The sequence below is a fragment of the Mesoplodon mirus genome, assembly GCF_964341445.2.
Source record: "Mesoplodon mirus genome assembly, chromosome: 20".
Classification (NCBI taxonomy): domain Eukaryota; kingdom Metazoa; phylum Chordata; class Mammalia; order Artiodactyla; family Ziphiidae; genus Mesoplodon; species Mesoplodon mirus.
The window spans coordinates 31,610,322-31,623,062 of NC_138996.1; the positions used below are offsets into that span (position 1 = coordinate 31,610,322).

The following is a 12,741-nucleotide window of genomic DNA, read 5'->3' on the forward strand; positions in this document are numbered from 1 at the left end:
GCAGAATGTCTAACTGGGTCTGTCAACTTAGATTTAACTCATAATCTCTTTGCTTTTATAGTTTTGTATCAAACTACAGATTATCACTCTTTTAAAGTGTGTATTTTGCTATTTCTGAGAGAGAGGGGCAAGGGAAACACAAGTGTCTTTATTCCCACCGTGAGAGCTCCAGACAGGCTCCAGGAAACTAAAGCGAAAGGCACAGGCTTTATCACACTCCGTACCTTCCGTCTGTGCTGTCCTCGCTGCATGACTAAGCAGGGTTTGGTGGAGAACCTGAGCGGTTAGCTGCCATCAAATCTGACTCAGGTATTACTCTTATTTGTAAATACACAAGTTTGTGAGTTCATTAATGCATCATTTCCGTGTTATTGCTTTTGTAATTTTAAAAAGCAGAACCAGTGTCAAGAACACATAAACTTATATCTTACCGCCAAATAGCTTGTAGTCTCAAAAGTAAGACTTAATTTTATACATTCACCAATATTTGGTGATACTTGCCCATTTTCATTAAAGAATACATTTTCCAGAAATATACTGTATATTATTTTCCTTTTAACTCAAAATGTGTTTCTCTTTGGCCTAAAGTGTGATTTGCAAATAATGAAATCTGCGTATCTCCTTAGTCTGTGCCACTACTGTAGCCAACACTGACTACACGCATGTTCACACACACACAGCTCACACACATTAAGCAGGATTTGGTGGGGGCGACGGACATTGCTTCCAAGATGCTACTTCTTGTGGGTCTTAAACCTGGACACTAGCCTGACGGGCAACTGACACTCATCCTTGCTCTGCAGGGACCCACTTTCACTTCTCACCAGTGACTTACTTTTACAGACAGGTGACTTCCCTGTCCATTTCATGTCCGCTTTACACGTCCTGTGCTCAGATCCACCCGCGAGGAAGAAGCCCGGATGGCAGGTGTACACTAAGGTGTAACCAAAAGTGGGGAGGTCGATGGCCCTCACGTCCGCGTGGGCTGGCGTTTCAGGCTGGCGGCAGGCGTGAGCTGAAATGGGATTTAATCCATTAGTAGTCCACTGTAGCCTTAGCATATGTGTCTAAGGAAATACAGCAAAAAAATTGGAAATGGCTATGAAATCAGTCTACCATTTAAAACTGAGAATACAGGAGCTGTACATATCACCAACATTCTGGTCTCTGCAGGTTTCAGCACAACAAAGCCTTGGTGTTTGCCAGCTCTCTCTCTATCTATCCACCTATCTATCTATTGACATCTATCATCTATCTATCTATCTATCTCCTTCTCTACATATATGTGTGTAATTATGTGTAGAAATTTAGAATAGAAATCATAGCTTTAAAATAAACACTTCTAAAAAAATAAACACTTCTGACATACTATTAATAGAAATAGTATGTTAAATTTTATTAAAAGAGCAGTACTTTAAACTAAACACATACACATTAAAGTGTATTTTTAAATATGCTTTGATTTTTGTCCAATGGCAACTAGAAAATTTACTGCTCAGTTAAATGAATAATTAATTTTGGTCAAAATTTGATGTGTGTTTAGAAAATTAATTGAAATATAGATTCTTATTATCTTTAAAAATATCATTTATGAGTAAATAAGGTTGTAATGTTTAGATCTCAACTTATTCTTTATAAAGTGCACAGTTATGTGTCAAATAAAGGACTTGGCCGATTATTATAAGTTTACATTATTAAAATCATGAATGCAATCATTTTAAGTATCCTAATATTTTGCACTTCAGCAAACTTTCAAGGTAATGAAGACCTATTCCACACACAAACACACACACGTATGTGTATATACATACATAGATGTGCATGTGTGTATCAATATAATATCTCTATATATAATATCCCCATATATAATTTGAGTAGAGATTCAGAATAGAGATGATACCTTTGAAATAAATATACATCTTATAATACTGATACATAAATACACAAAAATCACACCTTATATACTATTAGAAGATTTTTGTATAACATCGTACTTGTCTTTATGTCTAACCTAGTAAGAGATACTACGTTGCACTAAATTGGCAAAGGATGAAAAGTTGATTACTAATCATTCATACAACATTTCTCCTAATTCTCATGATTAAGTCACAGAATAAAATTTGGTCCTAAGTAACTATTTGAATGATCGATTCATATATAGACTCCGAAAAGAACACTTCAAACATTTCTATTAATATGCTGACGTATCACACGATCTTTAATAACCTGAGATGAACATACTAGGAGAATAACAGCACAAATAGGTTTTCTCTCCGTGAATGTTAACTATGCTATCCACTGATCTTTGGTTTGGGGCAGTTTCTCAGACTTAAGTGCCTCGGTATCACCTGGAGGGCCTGGGTGCTATAGACTGGACCCTTCCCTCTTCTGCACTCCACCCTCCCCTGGCCCTCAGAGCCTCAGGTCCCGTGGGTCTGGATGGGATCCGGCTCAAGATTTGCATTTCAGCCGAACCCCAGGTGAAGCTGCTGCTGGTTCCAGGGGATCAAACTTTGAGAAACAGGAGTTTAGGGAACTGAAAACAATCAAATAAACAAAAATAAGTTCCTCATTATTTCCCGGGAAGGTAAAACACTCCCCAGCTGCTGGAGAGCAGACAGGTCCCTGCCGACCTCGAGCAGGGGTGGCACTTACGGATGCACTCTGTCTGGATGCCGCTCCACGTCAGGTTCGCCAGGCAAGTTCGCGTTGTAGAACCTTGAACGTGGTAACCTTTTCTGCACCGGAAAAACACCATGCTTCCAACCTGGAGGGGAAACCCAGTGAGGAACTGCTGAAACCAGGGGTGACCAAAACTTGGGTTTCTTATGGTGAGTCAGTGAGAACGACACACACATGTAGTATATTCCAGTGTTCCGATATATTTGGCCCTACATGTCTACATGCCAGAAGATGTTACGTGAGCCTTCAAGGCCACATGTGAGCCCCAGTATAAAATGTGCTGGCTTTAACCTATGTCCTTGGCAGGGTGTATGAAGGCCATCAGGAAGGGGCCAGTGTGCATCAGGGCCAATCAAACGAGAACATTTTAAGTTTCAGGAAAAACAGGGAGAAGTGGCTGAAGATAAAGGACTTTTATTCTAAATTATTAAAAGGACTTTTATTCTTAATTAACAGGACTTTTATTCTAAATTAACAGGGTGTGCATATTTAGCTCTGGCTTTCAAAGCCATCTGATCAGAGACCCCTGAAGTCACTCAATTACTTAAGATGGTTGAAACATTGTATTTCAAGCTTCATTACTTTGCATCTTTAGGTATTTCTTCAATATTCGTGTTAATGTACTTTTTATTTAAAAAGTCAAATGAACATTCAAAATATTCAATATTGAGCATGCTAACCACTCTTAGAGTTATGAGAGATCATACAGAGAAGAGATACCATACAGGAACCCTAGACTATGGGGCTTGAATGCATTTTCTTCTTCTGTTTTTGTCTCTAGAATTTAATACTGTTCACCTATTCTGTCAGGTCACCAAATGGGGTCTTTTTATTTGTAGCTCTTCAGTGGCAAGTCACCCTGCTTTGAGATTTGCTATGTCAGTTCAGCAGACAAAAAATACAAAAATATGCCTGCTTTCAAATAGAGATTAATATAGCAGTTAATACTGTGTAAATAAGATACATATAGTTATCTCAGTGTTGACAGTTAAAATAACAAGCAGAAATCCTCTCTGAATGGATTTTGTTTGGGCAAATATAACTTGAATCAAATACGGTACATAAAAACACACATGTTTAAGTATCAGTTTCATTTCAACGTAGAGAAAAACATGGTGAAATAAAAATGGAGAACCTCGTATCCTCTTGAGCTATTCTGTATTCCAAACTGTGGAGTACCAGGGTCTGGGCAGGTGTTGTGAGCAGGATCTGAAATTCACAATTAAAACAAAAATTAGAGAACCAGGTATGGTTATTACCCGGATTCTAACATTATTACTAACAGGTCTCATGAAATTCAGAAAATTGTGTTTTGTCAAATGTGCAAGATGTTTCGCACAATAGTTTAAAATTAAATTGCTCTTTTTGCCTTTTTTCCAGATATTTTCTTTAGATATTAATTTTTAGTGCTTAATCAGACTCTGAATTGCTCTGTGTATTATTTTCTATATCAGAATAGGCACACTCTTTTCCATTCTCTGGTTTAGTTTTTCTCCACTGATGTATTGGTTGGTTAATAGTACATTATCTTCAGTAATTATCTATTATGATCATTTTTTAAGGATTTAATTAATTACCATCTCCTTTGCCATATATTACATTACTCCAAATGTCCTGAATTAATTTTCTTCAAGATTTCAAAATGAGGAGTATACTTAATGCTTAGAAACAGAAGCATATAGTAGACCAACAGTGATAATTTTCCAAAAAATGTAGTATTTCACCATCAGCGAGCACTTCAGCTTTACTATGGCTGCTTTCCACTGCTAGTGGGAAAACAAAATATAACTTTTTTAAAAAAGTATGTTTTCAAGAGAAACTAACCTATAGGGGGAAGAAAAACATTTTTTTAAGGTTTTTCAGAAATAGCTAGAGTAAAGCAATAGATTAAACCAAATGGCAGTAAACATTAACTAGAAAAGGCAGTGCTTCAATGAAATTATTTCTAACAGTGTATTTTTTTTGGTTCCTGAATATGTATTTTTTACTGAAAAAATCATTCATAAATTAATATACAAAAATGTACATACACATGAGTAAATAATGTAGTGACAAAGGACTATTTTTTGTAAAAAGTGGTTTTTAAAACATCTTTAGATTTCAGTGCAAAAATGTACTCCTGGCACATCTTAAGTGCCACAAGAGTAAGCTCAAAAAACTGTATTAAGTAGATATGATTTAATTTCTTAGAAAACAACCAAGGATATAAATCATTAATTGCTTGCTACGTGTCTTGTGCTCAGGAGAGCTGGGTGAGCAGAATGACCCAGGCCATCACCTTGAGTCTGCAGGAGGAAAAGAGGCTCTGAGTGGAGAATGGAGGATTCAGGTCTTTGTACCCTTGATGGAGTGACTTTCGACCACTGTCATTTCTACCTGAACCCTTTCTATGAGACAGAGATTAGGTCTAAAAATGAGGGGTTAGGCCACATACAGAGTGTCTTCTGACTTGGAGTTTCATTTTCACATTGGAAAGTCAACAGAGCACGAGTGTCCCTGCAGCCCTCTCTGCCGTGGCCAGCGGTGCAGACAGTTTAGTGGGGGACAGGGGGACAGGAAAGCAAAGGCTCAGGTGTCCCTCTGGTGCCACAGCAATAGTGGCAGCTTCCATAAAGCGCTCTTTCCCCTAAAGAACGCAGCTGTTGGTTGAGAGGGGCAGGAGATAGAGGGACTGGGGTAAGAGAATAGACTCTGGGAGCGATTTTTAAGTGACTCGTAACATGAACTGCCAACTCAGTTGGCACGATTTAAGAGAGGCTGCCCATCAGTGTAGCTGATTAGTGCCTACGCAGAGCATCACCTATAAGAACGTTATCTATGTGCCCACAAATGGTCCGTTTTAAAATGAAATGTCCTCATCCCCAAGCCCCTCAGGGCTGTCATGTCATCAGTACCGATGCAGGTGGGCTGTGTGCCACTCCACGTGCCGTCCGCTTGGCAGACTCTCCGTGACGACCCCACCAGGATGAAGGGAGATCTGCACTGGAAGAAGACTTCAGATCTATAGGTGAAGCTTTTCCCACTGAGTCGTCCCTCAGCGGGTGTGCCCGGGTCTCCACAGAACACAGCTGTAGAAAACAATCGAGACATCGGTTCACATTCTGTGTCCCTGGATTAGCTTAACCTACTAAACTTGTTTAACTAGTTTCTGTTAAATCTCTAGGTATCCCTATTAAACCAACAAATGATGAAAAGAACAGAATCTGCCCTTGGGCAGTGTAGTCTCAAATTGGAATTTTTACCTATTGTAAGGTGGCTATAAATCACGCAAGCTCTTTTCCTCAGACTGTAACCGCGGGTGTGCGTGTTGGTGATTTGCAAATGAGACCGGGAGCCGGTTCTCCCAGAGGACTTACGCAGGCATTGGGGGACGTCTCCTTTCCACACGCCACGGCCTTCGCAGGAGAGGATGGCGGGGTGGGAGAGCTGGAAGCCCCGGGCGCAGCTGTAGCTCACGCTGGCACCCCAGCGTAAATCTGATCCTTCCACCTTCCCATCTTGAACTGGAGGAGGTTGACCACACATGACAGCTGTTGCCAGAGAACACATGGGAGTCAACATTCTAGAGTTTCCACCACAACCATAATGCACCAAGGACTAACTTTTTAATTTTACCTGCGTTGCAAATGACATCTACAAAGGGCTGCATTTTTTAATAGAAGATTATTGAGAAAGACAGTAAATCAAAATAATAAAACTTTTCTCCAATACTTCTTCATTAATTTAGATCAAGTCCATAAAAGCCAAGCAAAGTCAAAAGATATCACACTGTAAAAGAAAGTGTGGGATCAAACACAACAGTCTTAATATGTATAAGACCAAGAAAGAAAGAAAGACTGCTGTTCAATTTATGTCTTTTTATGTTGTTTACCAGAGACAAATCCAGTCAGAACGTGGTCCCATGACATGAGTACAGACTTTTGAATTTATATATACAGATGGTAAGAATTTCTCCCTCTATCTGTATTTTTTTCTTTATATAAAGATAACAATTTCCAAAAGACATAGTCTGTTGATCCATTTGCTGAAGAATTAAAAAACAGTGATTGTTGCATGATTGAAGGAGATTCTGTAAGAAACCACTTGCCAGTGTTTTATCACAGTCTAGGAGCTTCGGGCCAGAACACGGATCTCACGAGTGACTCCCCAGCTGGTGCTGGCGTCCACCCTTCCCACTCCAGCCATTATTCTAAGATGCCTTGTCTAAAAGCTTCCCTGAAGATCCAAGAGCTCCTAGACTTTTCACACTGGAGGAGGTTTGCCAATGACAGTCCAGGCAGCAGAAGGCAGCAGGAAGGAAGACTCACCTATATTTTCTCACCTGCAGTTTCTCATGGGTATTCGCATGCAAGAAAGACACACAGACCCAGAACCACTCATGCACAGCCGGAAGCTGGAAATGGGCCCTTCTCTTGCCATTCAACCTTCTCTCTGTCTATTCAGCAAATATTTCTGGAGAATCCCTATGTGAAGATTGGGGGAACGTGGCTCTAGACAGATGACGTCAAGCGGCAAGGCCCCCGGGTGGGAACGGTGACGAGTGACATGGTTCCACGGAGGGGAGGACAAGGGCGGCCAGCGGGAGAAGAGTTCAGGTGGAGAGAGAGGTCTCTTCTGCAAGGGCCTGGTTGGCCGTGGAAGTATTATTAATGTAACAGGTTCTAAACAGAGGGACAGAGACCCACACAACATATGAAGTCCCAGGGACCTGACAATCTATGGACACGTGCCATCAACAAGCTCATGTGGCTGCAACAGCCCAACACAACTGTGTGAGCTTCATTACACATCCATTTAGTACCTGCTCCACGGCAGCATCATATTAATAACGGCAGATGGAAAGAAGGATGGGAGACAGGGGTCCTCACCCTCCAGTGAGAGGAAACCAGGGCACGCCCAGAGCCGCCCAGGCCAGGAGGGCTGGAAACACCGCCGTCAGGTGCGGAGGTCTCACCTGAGCCTCACAACAAGCTCTACACAAACTACCTGTCCTTCAGAGCCCTCTGAGCGTGGCGCCTTCCTCACTAGGGCTTCCTGCTGCGCCAGCTCTCAACTCACGGTTTTTATCTGTCTGCCGCCTAATGAAGAGTGGGGCACCCCTTTGTCATGTCTGATCGCTGCCGGCTTCCACGCCCTCTCCCTCCCTTCCCCTCTGGCCCAGCTGACAAGAGCCCGCAGGCTCCCTCTGGCGCTGCTGCAGAGCCCTGACCGTGCAAATCCAGCCCCGGTACAGCTGGCACCGCCCCCCTCCCCTGCTTCCCTCAAGCCATGCAGACACCTTCCGCCCGCTCTGCTCTCCCTGGAAGGCCTGCTGTCCAAGTCGTAAACCTTCCCATACCACCTCCACACCACGCGGCATCGCTAGTCTCCACATCCAAAGCCCACAGAACATCTCGCACTGACCATCTCTGCCCCTCTTCTGCCTTCTTTGATGACTGGCTTCTCTCTCTGACCTGACTCTACGTCCCCGTGGTAACAGTCTCCATCGTATCTGCCACAGACTTAACACGGCCGCGTTCGCCAAGAGAGAGCAAAGCTGGGGTTCACAGCACAGACTCCAGGGGAAGTGTGGCTGCCAACGAACCCTGATGTCTCCAAGCCCCGATCTGTGATCCTGAGCATTTACTAAAACTCTCTGTGAGTCAGTCTCCCGTCTGTAAAGCGGAGATTAAAGTATTAAGAAAATGAAGTGATTTAATATTTGCGAATGAGTTTACAAGAATGCCTGGCACACAGAAGGTTTACGCAGATGCTTGCAAACTGAAGTACAACATAACTCAGTAAAGACTTCTATATGCGTGAGTAGAACACACAAACCTCTGCAGGTGGGTTTGCTTTGATCCCATGCGCTGTCCTTGGTGCAGCGGATCGTGGAGGACGAGGCAGGTTCCATGGTGTAGCCGGGGTTACACTGGTAGCTGACCGTACTGTTGAAGGTGAAATCTGTCCCAAACTGGATGCCATTTGCCAGTGTACCTGGATCTCCACAGCTTATAACTAGTAAGCGAAGAACAAAAAAGAGTCGGAAAAACATATTATCATGAAATAACTTATTCCTGGTTTCTATTTAAGTGACTCTCCTTAAGCTGCTATTCCGAGTGGTTAAGGCGTGTATTGTTACAGCAATATCCCCCTCTTTCTGTCTGACAGTTTTACTGGCCGGCGGTCAGGAGGCTGCATGTTTGGAACCGCTTGTTTCTATCCCACTGGTGGTTGGCTATGCGGGTGACAGCTGGCACCCATGTCCAGTCCTGGGTTAGGCGTGATGAGGGGTCACACCATAGAGTCAAGCACAGAGGCACAGGCTGAGATCAGAGAACCAAGCACCTGACCCATTTCCCTCAGACTAACTGGTCTACAGAGAGAACAAACCTTGACTTTCTTGGACCTCAGTTTTACAATATCCAACCCAACCAACCATGCAAAGCATTTTCAACCATATAAATAAGAAAGTGAAGAAAAATCTAAAAGTGCTTAGTAATTGGCCATAATATCAAACATATGTATGGTATGATATAATCCCGTTTTCTCTATGGATTAAAAAAATCAGTACAACACTATAAAATCAATTTATTTGCTCTGTCAGGTAGATGTCAGTGTGATGCCCTGGCCCCACCAGGACAGCAGGCCACTCACGTGTGCAGTCGGGGGCTGTACCCGTCCAGGTCCCGTTGGCGGTGCAGTGCCGCGTGGTCAGCCCCGAGGTCCTGTAGCCGTCCCAGCAGGCGTAGACCACGGAGCTGGAGAACAGGACGCCGTCGCTGCTGACGATCATGCCGTGGGTGGGCGTCCCCGGGTTCCCACAGGACACGGCTGTGAGGGAACAAAACCGGGCCGTACAGAGAGACCCGTCACCACGTGAGGAACCTGAGAGGCCAAAGGCCATCGGGGTAACAGACTGCTCATGTATTCCAAAAGTCACAGGACACGTAACCATGGGAAGGTTTTCACACATATTTTACTTTAAGACTCATGCCATTCTCTTATGAATGAGTTACAAATGTGCAAGCTACATGTTTGTATTATCTTTTCTAAAACACATTACTTCCAAACAGATTAAAAGATGAGTTAAAGCACTGACAATTCAAAACCATGGTGGTCTGAGATTTAACACGTTTATAACAAACAGTAAAATTCTCACGATCTTTTAAAGGGTCTGTATGATACTGGTGACTCAGAATTGTCTCCCTCTGCAATAGCTGAGTTAAAGAAAACCTGGGCAGGGCTTCCCTGGTGGCGCAGTGGTTGAGAGTCTGCCTGCCGATGCAGGGGACACGGGTTCGTGCCCCGGTCTGGGAGGATCCCACGTGCCGCGGAGCGGCTGGGCCCGTGAGCCAAAATTACTGGGCCTGCGCGTCTGGAGCCTGTGCTCCGCAACGGGAGAGGCCGCGATAGTGAGAGGCCCGCGCACCGCGATGAAGAGTGGCCCCCGCTCTCCACAACTAGAGAAAGCCCTCGCACAGAAACGAAGACCCAACACAGCCAAAAGTAAAAAAAAAAAAAAAAAAAAAAAAAAAAATTTGGGCCTCCCTGGTGGCGCAGGGGTTGAGAGTCCGCCTGCCGATGCAGGGGATACGGGTTCGTGCCCCGGTCTGGGAGGATCCCATGTGCCGCGGAGCGGCTGGGCCCGTGGGCCATGGCCGCTGGGCCTGCGCATCCGGAGCCTGTGCTCCGCAACGGGAGAGGCCACAGCAGTGAGAGGCCCGCATACCGCGAAAAAAAAAAAAAAAAAAAGAAAACCTGGGCAAATCACGTCATATATTACATCTCCAGGACAATTCATTTTAAAAAAGAAGGGATGCCTGAGGGATATGAATGACTACACTTAAACTGTTCTGTGAAACGGTCTCCTCAATGTTCCCCAGTCTACGGGAGGCTGTGTTAACTGGCTTTGGAATGGCTGCACCTTAAATCTCTCTCCAGACGACTGCAGTGCCACGTACAGGCATGAAGACTTCAGCTAATGCTGGGCAGTGTAACAGATCTACACTCTGAGTATCTATCATGTGTATTCCTTCGTCAGTGAACAAGGAAACTCAGCAGCTGCTGGGTGTGTATCAAGGTGAAGATTTTAATCCATAACAGGTTTTTTGCCTTTTTCAGTTAAACCCATTTACCATAAAGACGGTTATTTTTCCTCCTTAGCCTCCCACAATAATGCACAACAGGCAGACATACAAAGAATGTGAATTTTAATAACCACAATGTATCATGAGTTCTTTTTCTGAGAATGACCAAAGTATTTGCAAATACTCTTGCCTATTTAATTGCTCCACTTTCAAAGCTAGCCTTGAGAATAAAGACACACTCTTCTTAAAAATGTGAAAGAAAACAGATTGCAAAGTAAAAGCCACTATAATGGAAGTTTAGGGAATTCCCTATCATATTATGTTAAAATGCACATACTCTCAGGTTGGACTAGATCTTGTTTGACAAATAAAAAGCACACATGCTGTTGCTTCTACGCCTGTGCCCATGTCAGACATAACTAATCAATTATAACCCTCTTCCCTGTTGAGTCTGGGTTTGGACTTACAATCCCTTCTAACACAGATCGTTCAGTAGTTTCTTGGTTGGCATTGGAGATGAGATATGTTTATCAATCTTGAAGCAGAGGATACCTAACATTCTCTAAAGCTCTAAAGTTCTTTGATGGCTGTGACATAAATAAACAGTTCACATTGCAAAAATCCAAGCTGTTGGCGTATTCAAGACAATTCCTCATCCATTCAACAAATACTGATTCATCATTTCCTGTGCACAGTTACTGCACACATGTATGAGTGCAAGCCTGACAAGGCAAAGAATTATATTGATCCAATTCATAACAAAAGACACCTGGGTATATCATTATATTTTATTCTAATCATATCTGCTATTAAAATCTATGTAGCAATTTTCAAAAGGGATCTGTGAAGGGCTAATGCTAAACTAAGGCAGGTCACTGTTGAAAACATATTCAACTTAACATTGTCAGTGAAAGAATGTCCGTCATAACAATGACTTCCTAATGTTTATAAAGTTCCCTCAAATATTGTATCCTATAAAATCAAATTCATGGTTAACTTTTTTTTTCCTGACAGGGACACTTTCACTGATGGCTTTGCCTATGAACATGAGGGTTAGAAAACAGAGTCAACATAGCTGTTTTTACATCAAGGTCTTAATGTTGTAAGACATACGGGGACTATCACTAAAGCAAAACAAGAGATTAAATGTAGGGTCACTAGAAGGAAAACAAGATTTTTTTTAAAATTACAAGTTAAAATTTCTTTTAAAATACATCTTTTGTAAAGTACATTTGGTTAATGTGATTCCTTTTGGTAAAAGATTATTTTTTTTTAATCAATTTATCATAAAATAGCATTATACTTATTCCCAATGCACTTTATTGTCCATAGATATCAATACCATTCACTCAGCATGCTGTATTAGGAGGACTGGTGTTAAACTGGGTCAAATAGTTACAGGTTTGGCTCTCTGATCATACAAGTTAAATAAATGTTAGTGATCAAGTTCTCAACATGTGGTGTCTTCACTGTAAAATGGGCGTAAGAAAGACACCCGCTCCCCGTTGTTGTCAGATTACACATACCAAGTGCAAACTGCCCGGTAAACAGTCGGGCAGATTAGCAGTACTACGAGTATTGTCATGTTCATTATCATCATGTCAATCCCATTGTAGTCCAGTTACCTGAATAAAAGGGCAACTTTATCGTAATCTCGTGGGAAAGAGGATTACGAGTTGCCTAATGCAACTAACGCCAAAGATGTAGTTATGTTTAAGCAACTTGGTAAGATATATCCATTTGAAAGTAAGTCAATGAGCCTGTGATTAAAAGACGAGATTGCTAACAAAAGAAAACATGGCTTAAAGTGATGAAAATATATTATAAATTTAAGTTCTTTGATGTTGAAGAATTTTTAAAATATTTTTCTTTTGTGATGCGTGACTCCTCCTCTTTATAATTTATTGAAATATCCATCAGGAGCTAATGTTTATAACAGATTCAGAGAAGGTAAATTATCAGGAGGGAGGTGACCTTGGTTAGGGGATTG

General features: G+C 42.3%; 1 protein-coding gene across 1 annotated transcript in view; it reads right to left on the bottom strand.

The window, feature by feature from the left end:
• CSMD1 (CUB and Sushi multiple domains 1) overlaps positions 1–12,741 on the bottom strand; it is a gene marked incomplete at its 3' end in the record, with an annotated part of 1,728,858 nt that overhangs the window by 16,683 nt on the left and 1,699,434 nt on the right. The window contains exons 58-64 of the mRNA XM_082608811.1: positions 9,319–9,495; positions 8,500–8,679; positions 6,039–6,212; positions 5,577–5,750; positions 3,818–3,891; positions 2,656–2,767; positions 836–1,015 (exon numbers count right to left, since the gene is read on the bottom strand). Of these exons, the coding sequence (XP_082464937.1) occupies positions 836–1,015; positions 2,656–2,767; positions 3,818–3,891; positions 5,577–5,750; positions 6,039–6,212; positions 8,500–8,679; positions 9,319–9,495 (1,071 nt within the window). The remainder of the gene's footprint in view (positions 1–835; positions 1,016–2,655; positions 2,768–3,817; positions 3,892–5,576; positions 5,751–6,038; positions 6,213–8,499; positions 8,680–9,318; positions 9,496–12,741) is intronic.